The sequence below is a fragment of the Nothobranchius furzeri genome, chromosome 15, assembly GCF_043380555.1.
Source record: "Nothobranchius furzeri strain GRZ-AD chromosome 15, NfurGRZ-RIMD1, whole genome shotgun sequence".
NCBI classification, from domain to species: domain Eukaryota; kingdom Metazoa; phylum Chordata; class Actinopteri; order Cyprinodontiformes; family Nothobranchiidae; genus Nothobranchius; species Nothobranchius furzeri.
Genome location: NC_091755.1, coordinates 53,449,446 through 53,468,935, shown reverse-complemented (window position 1 = coordinate 53,468,935; position 19,490 = coordinate 53,449,446). Strand labels below are relative to the sequence as shown.

At 44.3% G+C, this 19,490-nt stretch overlaps 1 protein-coding gene across 3 annotated transcripts in view; it reads right to left on the bottom strand.

Annotated features, from left to right (window-relative positions):
- Window positions 1-50: 50 nt before the first annotated feature.
- The window catches only part of si:dkey-70p6.1 (uncharacterized), a 30,259-nt gene continuing 10,819 nt past the window's right edge, over window positions 51-19,490 (bottom strand). For 2 of the 3 annotated variants that reach the window (XM_015968478.3, XM_070545013.1), the window contains exons 2-7: window positions 12,383-12,637; window positions 11,430-11,487; window positions 11,139-11,217; window positions 8,743-9,206; window positions 5,404-5,541; window positions 51-2,319 (exon numbers count right to left, since the gene is read on the bottom strand). In XM_015968478.3, coding sequence (XP_015823964.1) covers window positions 1,786-2,319; window positions 5,404-5,541; window positions 8,743-9,206; window positions 11,139-11,217; window positions 11,430-11,487; window positions 12,383-12,516 — 1,407 coding nt within the window. In that variant the 5' untranslated portion in view covers window positions 12,517-12,637 and the 3' untranslated portion in view covers window positions 51-1,785. The remainder of the gene's footprint in view (window positions 2,320-5,403; window positions 5,542-8,742; window positions 9,207-11,138; window positions 11,218-11,429; window positions 11,488-12,382; window positions 12,638-19,490) is intronic. The other variant, XM_015968480.3, reaches the window with a different exon arrangement.

The following is a 19,490-nucleotide window of genomic DNA, read 5'->3' as shown; positions in this document are numbered from 1 at the left end:
GAAACCCTACCTTTGCGTCCTCTTTAATAAGCCAGACTGTGGAGATAAAGCATGTTTTTTTAAAGTGCCACTTTATTACAAAAGTATAAACTTGACTGACATTTCATGAATAGTAATCTTGATATAAAACATTACAATCTTTTGCACTTTAGCACTTAATTACACGCTTTTTGAATACAAGACCCTGTAGTCTGAATAGCAAACACACAACATTAGCTGCCACATTTAGCTTAGCAGGGCTTTTCCAACAGCACACCGTAGCTTCATGGCTTCGAAAACAACAAACAGAATACACGAAAATTGACATTGCAGCTGTTTGTGTCACAATAGAAGTCATTCCAAACACAACTGAACATAATAGAAAAGGATAGATTTCTTGACACTGATGATATATTTATTATTCATCTCTTTTGTCATGTACATACACATTGCATCAACATACAGTATAATCACATTGTTTGTTTGGGGTATATTTGGTTGAGTGAAGTCGCCGTTATTGTTCTGGATGTCATTCCTTTGCGTCGTCCTCTGGGCTCATTTTTTTTCTGTGATATTTTTAATACTGATAACAGAGTGTTAATGATGGCGTTTGCTAACACATCAGATCTACTGTAGCTTTCCACACTGCACCATGATGAAACCCAAGCAGACTCATATGAACACAGGTGGATCCACAGATATGAGTGGAGACAGAGCAGACAGGGAAGGGTGAGTTAGAGGGTTGGAGTGGACCTTCTCCACATTTAGGACTCAAAACAGTTGACATGGATTTATTTGTACTGAGTGTGTTGCAGGCGCAGGCCCACACAGCCCCAGAGAGCCAAACACATCCTTAATCAAACTGGCTTTGAGCTCTACAGAGAAATAAAGAAACACACTGGGAAACGAAAGTAAACAACCAACAACAAAAAAATATATAAAAACATTCATATAGATAAATCACATGACAGTGCTTGTTTTTGTTTGCTTTTTTTTCACAATTTTAAACATTTTTTTGTTGTAATTTTTTCCTTAGGCATGCAACTTGTAGCAGGCAAAGTGCAGAAACAGGATCAACAAAGTAAAACACTTCATTTACAGACAGCAGTGGAGACAGTGTTCAGTCCAAGTGGCGTGAGACCAAATATGGGAAGCATCTGATCAGACTTTTTCTACTGAAGATCTGCTGAAGCTTTTAGGAGGAATGCAAAATGTGTGCAAATTTCTTTATAATACTTTTATAATTCTTATTCATGGTCCCTGAGCTTTCAAGTGTTTTGATTAATAATTCATTCATTGATATTGTTTCAATTCTGTCCTGAATGATTTAACGCAGGGAAGGTCTGTTCACCACAAACTAAGTGCTACTAAAATATCTGACACATCTCTGTGTCTTCTCTAATTGCAGGCCCGACTTGGACCACATATAGGACTAGTTTACCTGCTAGAATTGAGGAAGAATTTAGGCTCTTAACTTTATTGTGCTTTGCACGTTTACGAGTAAAACTGAAGTGCTACTGATACCTACAGATTGCTCTGCAATGGTCTTGTGCTCATTTATTCGCTACCTTTGGATTCCTTTAAGGTTTAGATAGGACTTTATATTCAGCCCAGGTCATAACTGATCAACATTAGCAGCCCAAGGCTTCCCGGGGCCTGTGAGAGGCTCCATGTTATGACTTGAATGTAAACAGTATGTGTGGATGAACATGACAGGGGCCCAGCAGTCTCTCCCCCTGGTGTTAGCTCAACCCCTATTGTTGGAAGGAAAAGTGAAGGGGGGGTCACAGTGCAGCCGCCGCTGCTTCAGAGCCCTGTAACGTACATCTCCATGCCATCGTTGAAAGTGAAGATGGTGGTGGTGCTGGAGGTGGCGGAGCCCTGCTTCAAGTCGCTGATGCTCTCATACAGGTTCTCACCCGGCAGCAGCAGGGCTTTGGCAGGCAGGTGTTGTAACTTGGGGGTCTGCTGCGTGGGCGGTGGTGGGGGAGGATGCTGCTGCTGCAATGGCTGCTGGGCTTTTTTCCTCCTCGGCCTCAACGTGGCACATGTGTTGGGGGGCCTCTCTCGTTTCCAGGGGCCCCCACCCTCCACATTCTCGTAGGCTGGATCACATTCCTCTGCACCAATGGACTCGTAGCAGTGGTCGTCGAGGGGCCCACCGACTGCTTTGCCTTCCTGAGGGGCCCACGTCTGAGGTTTGACCACTACGCTGAAGCCCCCGTCTCGGTCCCGGTCACCTCGACCTAAGGTCCGAAAGCCGAGGTTAGCTGGGGGAGACCCCGGCATAGCTCTCTTCTTCTTTCCAGGTTTGCACACTTTGGAGTACATCTCTGCCACCTGCAGTCATAAAGCATCAGTTTGGAGGTCATAGAGAGTTTAAATGTTTGATATTGTTTAAACAAACAACAGAGTTGTAAACAGTTTAGGATGGAGATAGAGCCAGCAGCTTCTTGGCTTAGATTCATAAGGTACCAAAGTGAAGGGAAACAACTGGACTTCACAAGTAAGCAGAAATAGCAAGTTGTAGTTTCTGTCAATTTTATTATTCATTATCATTCTGGTGTAAATATTTTCTACAGGAAGTGACTCAGGCCACAGTTAGCTGCTCCCAGACCCTTTGGCTGTTCCTAACTGGTGCTAGCTAATAACCACAAGTTTAGAAAATAACCATAATATAACCTAAACAGTTATATAAATAGTTATTATAATAATATTATTATTATTTTTTTAATAATAATAATAATAATACAGTGGGGTAAAAAAGTATTTAGTCAGCCACCGATTGTGAAAGTTCTCCCACTTAAAATGATGACAGAGGTCAGTAATTTACATCATAGGTACACTTCAACTGTGAGAGACAGAATGTGAAAAAAAATCCATGAATTCACATGGCAGGATTTTTAAAGAATTTATTTGTAAATCAGGGTGGAAAATAAGTATTTGGTCAATAACAAAAATTCAACTCAATACTTTGTAACATAACCTTTGTTGTAGTGATGGGAATTCCGGCTCTTTTTACAGAGCCGGTTCTTTTGGCTTAGGTCACCAAAAAGAGCTGGCTCTTTCGGCTCCCAAGTGGCTCCTCGGATTTTCTGTTGTGTTAAGAGTTCATTTATAACCAAAATAATGCAAAACTGTATGTAAAATGCTTTACTAATGTAAACAAATGCAATATCAAATATTTATCATTTCTATGGATTTAATAACTGAACACTCAGAAATCTCCACTTTCCGACTGCTGGCTCTCATTTTCTCACCGTCTTCGTCGCACTCTCCTCTCTCGCTCGCCTTTTACTACCTCCTCATTCCCTCCCGTCTCCCTCCACCCGCATGTGCTCTGCTGTGTGTCTGAGTCTGATCCTCCCTCTTCCCCACCCCTACTGCTCTGTGTGTGGTCAGTCTGGACACGCAGTTGCACATGTTGACCAATCGCTTGTAGCTTTCACCAAAGCAAGAGGGGAGGGGGGAGGGGAGGGCACGGCTACAAATGACGAACTGGCTCCAGTCGTTCACTTCAAAGAGCTGGCTCTTAGAGCCGGTTCGTTCGCGACCGACACATCGCTACTTTGTTGGCAACAACAGAGGTCAAACGATTACTATAGGTCTTTACCAGGTTTGCACACACAGTAGCTGGTATTTTGGCCCATTCCTCCATGCAGATCTTCTCGAGAGCAGTGATGTTTTGGGGCTGTCGCCGAGCAAAACAGACTTTCAACTCCCGCCACAGATGTTCTATGGGGTTGAGGTCTGGAGAGTGGCTAGGCCACTCCAGGACTTTCAAATGCTTCTTACGGAGCCACTCCTTTGTTGCCCGGGCGGTGTGTTTGGGATCATTGTCGTGTTGGAAGACCCAGCCACGTTTCATCTTCAAAGCTCTCACTGATGGAAGGAGGTTTTGGCTCAGAATCTCACGATACATGGCCCCATTCATTCTGTCCTTAACACGGATCAGTCGTCCTGTCCCCTTAGCAGAAAAACAGCCCCAAAGCATGATGTTCCCACCCCCATGCTTCACAGTAGGTATGGTGTTCTTGGGATGCAACTCAGTGTTCTTCTTCCTCCAAACACGACGAGTTGAGTTTATACCAAAAAGTTCTACTTTGGTTTCATCTGACCACATGACATTCTCCCAATCCTCTGCTGTATCATCCATGTGCTCTCTGGCAAACTTCAGACGCGCCTAGACATGCACTGGCTTCAGCAGCGGAACACGTCTGGCACTGCAGGATTTGATTCCCTGCCGTTGTAGTGTCTTACTGATGGTGACCTTTGTTACTGTGGTCCCAGCTCTCTGCAGGTCATTCACAGATAATGAGTTCAAACAGGTACCATTAATACAGATAACGAGTGGAGGACAGAAAAGCTTCTTAAAGAAGATGTTACAGGTCTGTGAGAGCCAGAGATTTTCCTTGTTTGAAGTGACCAAATACTTATTTTGCACCCTGATTTACAAATAAATTCTTTAAAAATCCTGCCATGTGAATTCATGGATTTTTTTTTCCACATTCTGTCTCTCACAGTTGAAGTGTACCTATGATGTAAATTACTGACCTCTGTCATCATTTTAAGCGGGAGAACTTGCACAATCGGTGGCTGACTAAATACTTTTTTGCCCCACTGTAGTACTATTGTAAAGTGTTAGCCTGCCACATTTTAAAGTTGAATTGCTTGGTCCAATTCAGACTAGCTGTTAGTTTGTCAATCTGGCCAGAATCTAACAAACGTGTGCTCCATTCTGAGATCAACATCATTTAGCAGGTAAAAATCATAATTATTATTTATAACCCTTTAAAACAAACTGACTTCAGCCTCTGCATTTGCTCTCTATAAGATGCACAGTGAGTGAGCAAAGAGCTGAGCTCAACATTTCCGTTGCTGTGATGAGAACAAGGCTTTACTCATTACAATATGTGAACTTGAATATTTGAATTTTACACTCAAAATTCTTCAGTTCACTCCACATCTTCAGTATTATTTATGGCCCGTTCGCAGTTAACGTAAAGAGAGGCCAGGTGATGCCAGATCTGAGCCTTTGTACACCACTTGGTTTGATGGAAACGTCTGCAAAAGGGACTTCTTTTAATCAGCAGTTCATCAGGCTGAAGATGAAACGTACCCGTTTCCCAGAGAAATACAGAAGCTATAAGAGGAGATGAATGTTGAATAGTAGATTTAGATTTTCCCAGGACTTTATTACCAACACATCAATGTGGCTATTAGTTACACGATGTTTAATTCAACATGGTTGCCAAAATGAAGCAAACTGTAAATTGCTGTTTTTGACTCATCTAATTAATTATATCAAACTTTCTGGATAAGACTCATTCGGGCTTATAGATACTTTCAGCAGCAAATTTGTAACTATGTAATGGAATTGACTAAAAATCAGTTTGACACACAGGAGGAGGATGGTTCCCTCACCGCTGCAGCAGATGGTTGTATGTTCTCCAACGTATGAGCACCCAGAGAGCCCAGAGCTTTATTTTGGAGCAGAAGCCCGTCATCGTCCTCTGGAGGTTTCCAAATGTACTGCTCTCCGTTGCCCATAAACATCACTTCCTGCCGGTAGAACAACAAACTACATTTAGGGCAAAGTTAAACATGTGTTCAAAAGAGCCTTTTAATACAATAAAAGCTTAAGTGTTAAATGTTAGCTGCTTTTTCATGCAGCATTGAACAGAAGTTCCCTGAAAGGAGGAGCCTGTGATGAAGCAGGTGCTTTTATTGTGGATGACTCAAATTTCAGCTGGTTGCATCATCCACAAGCACATCAGTGAACAGACCTGCAAACACATGTAAGTATCTGAACTGTGTGTGTAAACGAACTCAGGTCACAGCAGATAGCGCGACCTTGTTGACCCCACACAGTGCAGCAAATGGTCTCCCATGGTCACCTGGAGGGAAGCAGAGGGTCTTCCATTCACAGTCATACCAGACACTCATCCCACACTCCTGCTGCTGTGAGCATATGGAGGAGGTGACACTGCTGAGAGCAGAAATGCCCCCATTATCACCAAGAAATACTCCGCCAATAAACACCGCTCGTTGCCTGCATTTCAAAGATGTTTTGCAGAAGTGCCAGCATATCAGAACACCTCACAGAGTCAAGCGCAGGGGAAGCTGCAACACTGGCACAATTAAAGCCATGCAGATGCTCTGCAGCAACAATGATGACAACCACAAGAACCGGGCCTGAACAAAACAAATCTTACACTGAGCTACTTGTACATGTCACTCATTTGTGTCTTTTAAAGCTCTTCTTCTCTGTCCCTCTTTGAAAACACCAACAGCACACTCAAAAGTTCATGTCTTGTCCTCCTCCAGTCTACATCCCATGACTTCCTCCAAGCATCAACAGACCAAGGAGGAGATGCCGCCCATATTTATCCTTCTTGTTTGCAAAGGAAATACTTTTGATACTTATAGGTCTAGAATTCTCTCTTTTTTTTTTTTTTTTACCGTGTCCTGTCTGGCTGTGAAGCAAGCAGAATTGAGGTCTGAATGCTGGTAACAAGCCTTACAGATTTATTCTCAGGTGGAGCATCAAAGCGTCTGCTTTAAATGTCACGCCTGATACTTCAAATTTTATTGTTATTGTTTTTTAATTCTTTGTAATTCCGACCAGACACGGAGACAGAGGAGAAAGAGAAAGGAAAAGACAAATGGTGGGAAGAGAGAGAGGTAGTGGGGGGGGGGGGGGTTCCACAAAAATAAACAATAATGAACAAGAGTCTGCTTCTAGACCTGCAGAAAGAGAAGAGCAAAAAAAAAAAAAATGGGACACACAACAATACATCAGGAGCAAGCTATCACTGCGTCAACGTGATGATGAAATATAAAATCAACATTGTTTAACTGAACAATCACACGATAATAAATCGCAGTGCATTTAGTGGCAACGACAGCCTTGAGACATGTGTTGAACGTGCCCAAGCCCATACTTTTGAGAGCACCATGTGAGCACCTGTGTGTGTACACGCGCTTGTTTACGTAAGGTTTCTCTATAGGAGCGTCCAATAGAGAGTGTGAGGGACCACAGATCTGCCCCCAAAGATGCGTAGGAGACGGGGGGAGCTCCAAGTCCCAGGGATCCAGGCGCTGCCCCAGAATACAGGAACCCCAAGGGGACCGCAACCAGAAAGGCCCCCCGCCCCCCTCGAGAGGCGCAAAGGATCGCCCCGGGGGGGCACAACCAGCAGCCGGCAGAGCCCTGGGAGATATCAGCGGCAAGCCCACAGGCCCGCCCGCAGCCTCCCACCCCCTAGCCGGCCGAGCCCGGGACCCAGCGACCCGGGACCCAGGGGCGACCACCCCTGCTGAGGACCCAGCAGAGCCCAGGGACCCAGACCCCACCAGGCAGCCACGGGTGGTGGAGGCCTAGAATTCTCTGAAGGAATTCATATTATCTTCTGCATTTCATGCCAAGGTTTTCAAATAAAACTGCTTTATTATGACAAATGATAAAAATGTGGCCATCTTGGCCAAATCTTACTAAATTACCTCAGGCCATATTTTGTCATATCAAATATGATCAGACAATGTGACTCAGCTTACATCAAATTTAAGCTGAGCTTTAGTGAAACTGTCATGGCCATTCATATGAGGTTGATCAGCCAGGGTGGCCATCTTGAACTGAGTTGACTCCAAGTTAAGATATGTTATAGATGAACGTCCACTATTTCTTCTGATCTGCTCAGTAGCAAACACAGATTAAAACTTTTTTCACTCACACCTTGTCTTTTTGAAGTTTGCAATAACTAAGCACTTTTATCAGTGGCGCCCCCAGAAAACTTTTATAAGGGTGGTTCTGGCCCCCCTTTTGTCACCCCCTTGAGTGCACAGCTGACTTTTAGTCTCAAATTTTTACATTTTCTTGCCTTACCTTAAGATAGATTTGTTTAAATTTTAACAAACACAAATGCTACATTATAAGCGTTGAAAAAGAAAACCCTCCCATTGGTTTATTTTCCACAGACATCAGTGTGTCTATATCAAAGCAAAAACGGCACCGTGATTGAGAGAATTCTCCTGAATGGCAGGTCAAGACATGGATCTGGAGCAGGACAAGATAACAGCTTTTAAAGAGTGTGACAGCCGTGATCACTCTGAGAAGTGAAAGAACCTCAGAGCGCAGCACTCCATCAGCCAGGCATTCACAGGTTTAACAGACACTGTTGCTCGCTAAAAGGCACAACATGGCCTGCTGGGAGTTTGCCCGAAGGGCACCTACATCACTTTCAGATCATGAGATGCAAAATCTTAAGATTTTATGTAACAACACTAGTTTTTCAGAATTCCTAGCAGCGTGAATCAGGACAAAAAATAAGTAGTATGTGATTGAAACCAATTCTACAGTCAACCAGGGTGATGTATCATTATCCTGAGCTGGAGAACTAGTTACTGGGAATAATGTGACCAGAATCTAAATGTGGAGACAGGAGATCTTCTCTTGAGAGATCAGAAAATGACCCATTCCAACAAATGGAAGGAAGACTGCTCCAAGCTTTTGGAGATTATTTCCTACGGGACTAAGACTGCAACTCCTGTCACTTTAACAGAGTCATGAATAACAGAATCAAACTGAATGTGTAATAATACTTTGTGTATGATGTTTCCCCATATGGACCTATAATATGCTGGTTACTAAAATCATTTCATTGGTCAAATTCAACAAAACACTGAAAAAATTACAGGTATGCAAACAAGCTACTGCTGTCACACAGAAGATCGAGTTTATGAAAGACGGTCAGTATTACCAACCTTTGGGAATGATGGGACATTAAAGGCCTCAATGTTTCTACGAGGCAACTTCGTGCTGTGGGGGTGTGGCGGAGGAGGGGCTGGGTGTGAAGGCGGGGCGTGTCGGGGAGGCGGCGCCGGCGGTTCTGCCATGTCCGTCCCGCTGTCCCTCTTCTGAGGTGCCTTGTCAGCCTTCCTCAGCTTCCTGACGCAGGCGTACTCTGCAGTCTCCGGAGGATGTGGGGCAGACACGACCTGGGCCTCAGATTCAGGCAGCCCTTCTTCCACGTCCCCGTCTGGGTCTGGAGGCGCCGGGGTGTTGGCAGGAACGGCCGGAGGCGCCGGAGTGTCCGTCTGCCCGGCCCTGCCTACCATGGCGTAGAGGGCATCGTCAGTACGTGTAGTGGAGGGGCGCTGGCCCACTTCAGAGTAAGTGTGCTCGCTGTCCTCTCCAGTCCCAGAGGGGATCTGGGGAAGCTTCCTGCCTTGAGAATGGAGGTCAGAGTTAGACCGACGGCTGGGCAGCAGCAGAAGGTCCATGCTGGCTGGATGTTTCTTTTTAGATGCTTTTGCACGACACATACAGCCTGCTGTTCTACTGCCTGTGCTGCTAACACCTCCACAAAACAGAAGTCACATCATTTAGGTGCTCTCCCCCGGTGCAGGAAAATTAACGTTTACTGGGAAGAGAAATAAAATCTAAAAATGACAGAAAATGGGAACCAACATGATGTTTGAGAGTGTGGATCCAAGCTGGCTCTGTAGCACTGCAGAGGAAACCAGACAGGAGTTAAACAGGACTTTTGTTTATGTGTCCTTAAAGCCTGCCGGGCTTGTGTCACTTCTCCCTGTTGACTGCAGGTGATTCATTCTGGCGCTCTTCTTCGTGTCTTTGAAAGAGAAAGATTCATAAATCAAATCTGAACACTTGAGTGGAATAACGATAAACTGTAAGTGTGATGTGAATTCTGTTTCAGAGTGGATTTACTCCTTTTCGTGTCTTTAGATTTGATCACACGGTGTCGTGTTCTGTGTCCCTTTGGTCCCCAGCCCCCTCCAGGTGTCCCCTCACGTTCTGTGTCCTTGTAGCCCCCAGCCCTTTTTGTCCCCAGCTCCCTCCAGGTTTTCCTTGTCTTCTCTTAGTCTCCTCACTGTAGTTTCTATAGGTTTATTATTTCAGTTCCTTAGTCTCCTTTATGGGCCATTCCCATCTGTACCGGGTCGGCCCGGGCCGGGTAGCGTAGGTTGTTAACATATCTGGGTAGCCTGGTATTTTTCCGGGCCAACCAAGGCTCATTCTCAGCCCTCTTCTCGAGGGGGTCTGCTTCAGGCCGACCAGGGCCAACACACCCACTGCTGACAGCAAATTCACACCTTCCATTAGAGCAAGCCTCTGATTGGTGGGTAGAATCAGCCCACATGGGCTTAAGGCAAGGATGTGTGGAATCAACCGGGCCAGGCTGGGGCTGACTGGGACTACCCGGCCCGGGCCGACCCGGTACAGATGGGAATGGCCCATAAGTGTGTGTGTTCCCTTCCCCAGTTAGGTCTGGTTTCCTCCCCTGCTCCGCTCTGCTCCTCCTCTCTGTTATTAGTTTCACCTGTACCCAGTTCCCCACGCACCTGCTCCTCGTCTCCTATCACCCCAGCCCTGTGTATATAACCCTGTCATTCTCCAGTGTTTGTCGGTTCATTGTCTTTGTCAGCGTTGTTGTTTCCCTTTCCCCTCTCTAGTAAACTATAGGATCTGGCTCATGAGTGAGCTTTTGTCTTCGACTTGGAACGTTAGGTTTTTTGACCTCGAGTCCTACAGTCTTTGTTTTTGAGTTGATATATATTTTTTTAATTTTAACGACCTCTCCAGCCTTGAGTACTGTGGTGTTCTGTGTCTTGGGTCCAATCCTCCTGCGCTCGCAGCGTGACACACGGAAGATTTGAAGTGAATCGGGCCGGATTAGAAACGTAATAATAAAAAATGTCAAACTTGAAATCATTTTGTGTTTTTAAATTAGGGCAAATTGATAATATTTTAAAAGCATCCCAGAATTTATATTATAAAGCATGTTTAGTGCTGCAGAATAGGGTAAAAAAGCAAAAGACAAACACCGTTCCAGGTCCTGTTGGGTTCCTTTAGACCAGGGGGTCCTCGAGGGTCGCTGTTGAGCAGGTTTTAGTTGTTTCTCTGCTTACGCACACCTGGTTTGAAACTACTGGTGGTTAACAAGCTGCTGCAGAACCTGATATGCTGCTGAACAGGTGATTCATTCAGACCAGGAATCAGGTGTGTTGGAGCAGGGAAACAACTAAAATCTGCTGGATTGCGGCCCTCGAGGACCAGGATTGTCTACCCCTGCTTTAGACAACAATCAGCTGGTTTTTACACATCAGGAATAATAATGAGGAGGAGATACACTCACTTTTGCCATTGCAGTTCATCTTGTTCATCTCAGTGTCTGATTTACTGATGGAGCGCAGCTTTGACTGCCTGAGAATACCCTGATAACACACACACACACACACACACACACACACACACACACACACACACACACACACACACACACACACACACACACACACACACACACATAGGGCCAGTTAAATTCTAATTAAGACTGAAGCAATGTACTCTGCGTGATTTAGCTCCCTGGAGAATGGAGTTTCTTCATTTACTACAACACAAGCACAAGAGGAAGGCTGATGTTTACCATGTCCATGAGACGATGCTTTCCACCTTCGCTGGGGACATTTTGTGTCTTTGCCTTCCTGTGATAAACACACACAATTGTGTCAAACAGGATGCACAACCAATGCCCCTGCATCTGACCCAAGCCACCAACATGAAGCCTGCAAGTTTATTTGCACATATGAAACAGCATAGGCGTGTTGTGTCATGATTGTTGAGAAATAAATGGGTCACGGTTAAGGATATTATCACAAAAAATTTAAGAATTTATAGTAAATGTGCAAAGATGTTCTCATAATCTGTAATTATTGAACAAACAGTCATGCCAGCAGCACCAGTGGTTTCCAGCTGTTTTCAGGACTGTTTAATTAAACAAATGTGTAACAAATTGCTACGGTCTGCAGGACAAAGCCTGGACCACCCAGTATTGATCCTAGTCTGTTTTGACCTGCAGAAAGTGACAATAGCATGTGTATTTTTTAGACGGGGTTTTAAAGAACATTTCACTGGCTGTCAAAAGACATATGTGAAACAAAGAACCTTGTGTTTTCTTAGTTGTATGAAATGAGTTAGCAGACTCATCCCAACAACAAGAACCGATGAGGGAAACTGATCAAAAACACCTCAGGGCAACAGCAGGCTAAGAGTGATGAATCCATATTAGCTCTGACTGAACAAATAAAAGTTCTTTATAAATTTTGATTCATAACCTGTAAAACTGGGAACGTGCATGGTGTCCCGTAGTATTCCTAAATGCCTGAGCTAATTAGCATGTGCTCTTTTTATTTATTTATTTACTTACATTTCAAAAAAAGCAGATAATCTAAGAGACATTTGTGAAAAATCCCTGGACCAAATATTTGGTTAGGGTTAGGGTGTGTGTGTGTGTGTGTGTGTGTGTGTGTGTGTGTGTGTGTGTGTGTGTGTGTGTGTGTGTGTGTGTGTCCCTAAATGTGTATATGGTGTTGCTCTCACCTCTGGCAGCCCACGCAGAGCACCACGATGAGGATGGTAACAACAAAGGCCGAGGCAGCAGCGATAGCGCCCAGCAGCAGGACCTTGCCGTAGGGAGGAGCCGTGAAGTTCAGCCCGTCCTGCATGGAGGCCATGTGGGAGCGCTAACGCTCACTTGCTCTCTCTCTCTCTCTCACACACCCACACCCACACACACACACACACTCACACACACACACTCATGCACGCAGGGAAGTGCCACTGTCTCACTGGGATCTGTAGGCACAGAGAGGTGCTTAATTACAAAACTATCTGACCTTTATAAAACATTAAAAAAGTTACCAAAGCTGTGGACGCAGAAGTAAAAATATTCACAGCTCAGAAGGCAGAATGACTGCATTGGTTAGAAAAGAGAAAGACGGTGTGAATTCCCATCTAATGCAGGATCAGTGAAGTGAGCAGACATCATGCCTGCGGCATGTGCTTCTGCTTTAGCTTGTTTCAGGGATTACCCAGCTTTGTGTGTCGCGGCTGCACAGGCATCAACAGCCCACCTGCTCACAAGCACTGATGTCCATGTTTCTTTATAGTCAGAGAAACTGTAGTTAACTGTGGAACAGAAAGCTGAAGACAATAAACTCAACAACTTTTTAATCCCTATAACCAAACCAGGAAACAAGTCAAGTTGTGTTTATTTGTAAGATTCCACCGTGGATCTGTTTGTGACGTAGCTGTTACTGCACATGTGTAAATACATATTTCCCATATTTGAACTGCTCTGAAAACAACAAACACAAACAAACATTCTGGGGAGATGCAATGAGTCAGAGCCAAGCCGAACGCGCCAGCAGGCAGACAAACCTGAAACACTGAAGGAGACAAGTGTGAAAGCCGAATCAGCACACAGAAACATTTCTCCTTCTTCGTCTCCTCTCTTTGCTGCTTGCCAGACAGTTTCACATTTGGCACTTGATGTCTTTTAAATAAACAATAAAAACACAGAGCTACACCAAACAAGCAAGGCTAATCTCTGTAAAATCATGCCATCTGTCTACAGTGGAAATGTGTTCTTGTGTGTGTGTTTCTGTATGTGTGTGTGTGTGTGCGCGTGCGCGCGCGAGCACTCGTGCACGTGTGTGTGTGTGTGTGTGTGTACTTGTTTTCTTGCATATTCACTAACCTTCTGGAGACAATGGGCCTTATACGGAACTAAGCCTGGTCCTAATGCGGCAGACTCCTTTTTAGACTTTGGGGGCTTTAGAGGTAACGTGTGAATTCAGTTTCTGTTACAGTCAGGTTTGGAGTACATTGGGTTAGGCATACATGCATCACTAAAATGCATGAGTCATTACAAGGCCCTAATATGGGTAGAAAAACAAACCTGTGCGTGTGTGTGTGCACGCACGCGCACGCGCACACACACACGCACGCACACACACACTCAGCAGAAACTTTCTATTTATTGCCCATCACTAATATATATATATACACTCAAGCTTGCCTTAGGGATGAGTTCCTGCTACAAGACAACAGAAAAGGATCCCCCTCATTGCTACAAAGGCCTCAACCTTTGTTCTGAGATGTCTCTGTGTCTATAAAAAACAAGGTGGGTTTTGCATTATGTCCTTATTACAGCTACTTTAAACTAAAGTAAGCTGTATCAGAGTGTGTTGGTTCTGTGATAGACTGGAAACCTGGTTGCTTCTCAACCACTGATACCAACCCCCTTGTGACTCTCGACAGGATTAAACATTTTTACAAGAAATAGAAAGAACAAAAGAGACTAATATAGATCTCCAAAAATATCCTTCCTGTTCTGATCTAATAATTGTTAGTTCTCATGAATTAACCAGATCTGAAAATAAAAACTGAGCAGTCCCATTTAAAGAAACAATGGTGCAATAACGCTTTATTGAAGACAGACTTTTCTCAAACCCTAAGTGCCCTAATTACCTTCATTTGCTCATGAATATCTAACCCCAAATGACTCTATGTTTAAAACACTAGTGTTTTTCAATGGCAAAAACTAAATTGTCTTTATAGTGTCAACTTCAGTCACTCCTGATCAGTGGCCTGTTTGGCTTTGAAAAATGATTCCATAAATAAACATAAAACAAAAACGTTTCATCTGATAGACATGTGACTGTTCAGCTCCTCCTTCTTGTCAAGCTTCGGCCATTTGAAGCTACACATAAACCTAGATGAATAAATGCTCCACTCGTAGCTGTAAAGCAGCATCTAGGGCCCGTCTAACAAAGAGGGGTTGACATAATGTTTATGATGAAAAGGCAGAATTAAATCTGGACACATGAATGTCTAATTTAGCATTTCACTGGAACAACTTGAGCCTGAGAGAGTATTACTACAAAATAAACTAGAGGCTGCAATGAGAAGGTTGTTGGTTCCGATCCTGGCTGTGGCTCTTCTGCGTGGAGTTGGCATGTTTTCTCTATGCGCATATGGGATAGTGTGAGACTGGTTGTTTATCTCTGTGTCCCTGTGCTGGTAACTAGTAACCTCAAGCTGCTATTCTGGAGCTAACAATCAGCTGCCTGTGAGGAAATGTGGTTAAGAAAATAGGTGCATGAGCAAGTGAGTGTGTGGATGACTGAAGAAGTTCAACATTGTTTTTGATGTGTGGTTCAACAGAATACCTTTGAATAATTCATAAATTCTAGAAAAAATACTGAAATACTTTTCATAATATTGAAGGGGGGGGGGTGTTCTGTTTAGTAATGATTACATCATGTTAAGCATAAAGTTAAGCTGTTGTTATTTATTTATTTATTTAAGTTTATTAATGCTTATTAGTGCTATTGATATTTCAATAATAAAGTAACATTGATAAGGAGACCCCTACTGTAAAATGTTACCAAGTGATGAAACTGACCTTGACAACAGTGATCCTAATGATTCCTAGATTTGGAAGGATGTGACCATTAAGTGTGTGTGTGTGTGTGTGTGTGTGTGTGTGTGTGTGTGTGTGTGTGTGTGTGTGTGTGTGTGTGTGTGTGTGTGTGTGTGTGTGTGTGTGTGTGTGTGTGTGTGTGTGTGTGTTAGCAGCTCGATTCTTCAACAGAGAATCTCGGGGTCATTTACATTTGAGCAGTTGGGAGGGAGGAGGAAGGCCCATCAGGGAGTGTGAGACTTGGTGCCGCATGATGGACCAGGCATTCGACAATCGCTGAGTGAGCCAGTTTGACAGCCAAGCCACCAGGAAATGTGCCGATGGCCAGTCTGGCACTGCCAAAGGGACTTGATGAAATGTTGAAGTGTCTTCAATCCTGTAATCAGTCACTATGTCTGTTAACGGCTGAAAAAGTAGCCACGTGCTGTTTGGTATCAGGGTGTGTACCACTGAACATGGACCAGAGGTAAGGGTACAGTTGTCTCTAGAGATTAAAAAGAATATTATCTACCAGCGTGTTGACAGTAATGGCAAGAAGACCATCCCCAAGCAGCTGAAGGCTAGAACAGGGGTATTCAATTCCAGTACTGGAAGGCTGATATACGTCACGGTTTAGTGGTGTTGAAGCAGGGTTAAAACTAAAATGTGCTGGATACTGGCCCTCTAAGCCTGGAATTGAATATCCCAGGACTAGAAGACCAGCAGCTGAAGGCTAGAAGACCATCTCCAAGCAGCTGATGATTATCTCCAAGCAGCTAAAGATTAGAAGACCATCTACAAGCAGCTAAAGATTAGAAGACCATCTACAAGCAGCGGAAGGTTAGAAGACCATCTCCAAGCAGCTGAAGGCTAGAAGATCATCTCCAAGCAGCTAAAGATTAAAAGATCATCTCTAAACAGTTGAAGATAAAAAGATCATCTCCAAGCAGCTGACGATTATCTCCAAGCAGCTAAAGATTAGAAGACCATCTACAAGCAGCTGAAGGCTAGAAGACCATCTCCAAGCAGCTGACGATCATCTCCAAGCAGCTAAAGATTAGAAGACCATCTACAAGCAGCTGAAGGCTAGACGACCATCCCCAAGCAGCTGACGATCATCTCCAAGCAGCTAAAGATTAGAAGACCATCTACAAGCAGCTGAAGGCTAGAAGACCATCTCCAAGCAGCTGACGATCATCTCCAAGCAGCTAAAGATTAGAAGACCATCTCCAAGCAGCTAAAGATTAGAAGACCATCTACAAGCAGCTGAAGGCTAGACGACCATCCCCAAGCAGCTGACGATCATCTCCAAGCAGCTAAAGATTAGAAGACCATCTACAAGCAGCTGGAGGCTAGAAGACCATCTCCAAGCAGCTGACAATCATCTCCAAGCAGCTAAAGATTAGAAGACCATCTACAAGCAGCTGAAGGCTAGACGACCATCCCCAAGCAGCTGACGATCATCTCCAAGCAGCTAAAGATTAGAAGACCATCTACAAGCAGCTGAAGGCTAGAAGACCATCTCCAAGCAGCTGACGATCATCTCCAAGCAGCTAAAGATTAGAAGACCATCTACAAGCAGCTGAAGGCTAGAAGACCATCTCCAAGCAGCTGACGATCATCTCCAAGCAGCTAAAGATTAGAAGACCATCTACAAGCAGCTGAAGGCTAGAAGACCATCTCCAAGCAGCTGACAATCATCTCCAAGCAGCTAAAGATTAGAAGACCATCTACAAGCAGCTGAAGGCTAGAAGACCATCTCCAAGCAGCTGACGATCATCTCCAAGCAGCTAAAGATTAGAAGACCATCTACAAGCAGCTGAAGGCTAGAAGACCATCTCCAAGCAGCTGACAATCATCTCCAAGCAGCTGAAGGCTAGAAGACCATCTCCAAGCAGCTGACAATCATCTCCAAGCAGCTAAAGATTAGAAGACCATCTACAAGCAGCTGAAGGCTAGAAGACCATCTCCAAGCAGCTGACAATCATCTCCAAGCAGCTGAAGGCTAGAAGACCATCTCCAAGCAGCTGACAATCATCTCCAAGCAGCTAAAGATTAGAAGACCATCTACAAGCAGCTGAAGGCTAGAAGACCATATACAAGCAGCTGAAGATTAGAAGATCATCTCTAAACAGTTGAAGGTTAGAAGATCATCTCCAAGCAGCTGAAAGCTAGAAGACCATCTCCAAGCAGTGTGATGTTCCTCTGTCTACCGTTGTCATGGTCTGTGTCTCCGTCTTACCTCATGTGTCTCCTTTTGTCCTCATTTGTCTCTAGGTGCTCCTTTTGTGTCTTCTAGCGCCCTCATGTGTCGTGTCTGCGTCTTCCTCATGTGTCTCCTGGTGTTCCCCATTTGCCCTCTAGGTTTCCCTCCTCAGACTTTCCTCTCCCAGGTCCTGTGCTCTCTTGGCCCCTCTTAGCCACGCCCCTGTAGTTTCTTTCTGTAGTGTTTTCCTTTAGTGCCAGCTTCCCCTTAGAATATTAGTTATGGTTCATGCCTTCTGGTCTTTTGTTTTTCTCTTAGGTCATTTTCCTTTGTTACAGCCTTTCATTATTTTGTGTGTTTTTCCCCACCAGTGTTTTCTTCCTCCTCCCTGAGTTAGTATTTGTGTTCACCTGTCCTCTCCCCACACACCTGCAATTCATCTCCCTCTCATCTTCCCAGTCTATATAAGCCCTGTCTTGTCTCTGTGTTGCGTTGGTCCATTGTATTGTTGTCAGCGTTGTTCGTGCTCTATGAGAGCTTTGTGTCTTCAGGTTTTTGGTGCTCTAAGTGAGCTTTCGGTGTCCTGTGTCCCAGGACTTTTGTTCCCAGACTTTGGTGCTCTAAGTGAGCTTTCGGTGCACTGTGTCCCAGGACTTTGGTTCCCAGACTGTGGTGCTCTAAGTGAGCTTTCGGTGTCCTGTGTCCCAGGACTTTTGTTCCCAGACTTTGGTGCTCTAAGTGAGCTTTCGGTGTCCTGTGCTCCAGGACTTTGGATTCTTGGTTCGCTGCCATTTGGATTTATTTTTGTTCTTCCTAAATAAAAGGATTTTTACTTTTACCAACTCCTCGAGTCATCCTGGGTAATCTGCATATTTGGGTCCTAAACATCACCACAACGTGACAACCATTGGACACAATATTCAGAAGGTCTTTAGACAACCTCCCAGAACTTCACAGCAGGAGGAAATTTGATAATAAACTCAAGAGATAATACAAATGACAGAATTGTGGCAAGGCACAGATCTGGCCAAAGTTACAAAAAATTATCTGCTGCACTTAAGGTTCCTAAGAGCATAGTGGCCTCCATAATCCTTAAATGGAAGACGGTTGGGGTGACCAGAACCTTCCTAGAACAGGCAGTCTAGCCAAACTGAGCTACAGTAGGAGAAGAGCCTTGGTGAGAGAGGTAAAGAAGAACCCAAAGATCACTGTGGCTGATGCAGTCAGGAGATGGGAGAAAGTTGTAGAAGGTCAACCATCACTGCAGTCCTCCACTAGTCAGGGCTTTATGCCAGAGTGGCCCGTCGGCCACCTCTGCTCAGTGGAAGACACATGAAAGTACCGTTAAGGAGCCTGAGATGATGAGAAATAAGATTCTCTGGTCTGTTGAGACCAAGATAGAACATTTTACCTTCATTCTGAGTGGTATGTGTGGAGAAAAACAGCCACTATTCATCACTTGTCCAATGCAGTCCCCACAGTGAAGCATGACAGTGGCAGCCTCATGCTATGGGGGTGTTTTTCAGCTGCAGGGACAGGACGACTGATTGCAATCAAGGAAACAATGAATGTGGCCAAGTACAGGGATATCCTGGACAAGAACCTTCTCCAGAGTGCTCAGGACCTCAGACTGGGGCAAAGGTTTACCTTCCAACATAACAATGACTCTAGCTAAAACAACAAAGGAGTAGCTTCACAGAAACTCAGTGACTGTTCTTGAATCCAGCCAGATCCCTGACTTAAACCCCAACTGATCATCTCTGGAGGGACCTAAAAATGGCTGTCCACCAACGTTCACCTTCCAACCTGAAAGAACTGGAGAGGATCTGCAAGGTGGAGTGTCAGAGGATCCCCAGTCCAGGTGTAAGACACTTGTTGCATCTTTACTCATGGCTGTATTAGCTCAAAAGATACTGAGCAAAGTGTCAGAATTACCTTTTTTATTTTCAGAAATTAAAAAAAATGTGTGTTTTTATGTCAATATGGGGTGCTGTGTGTAAATTAATGAGGAAAAAATGAATTTAATAGATTTTTGC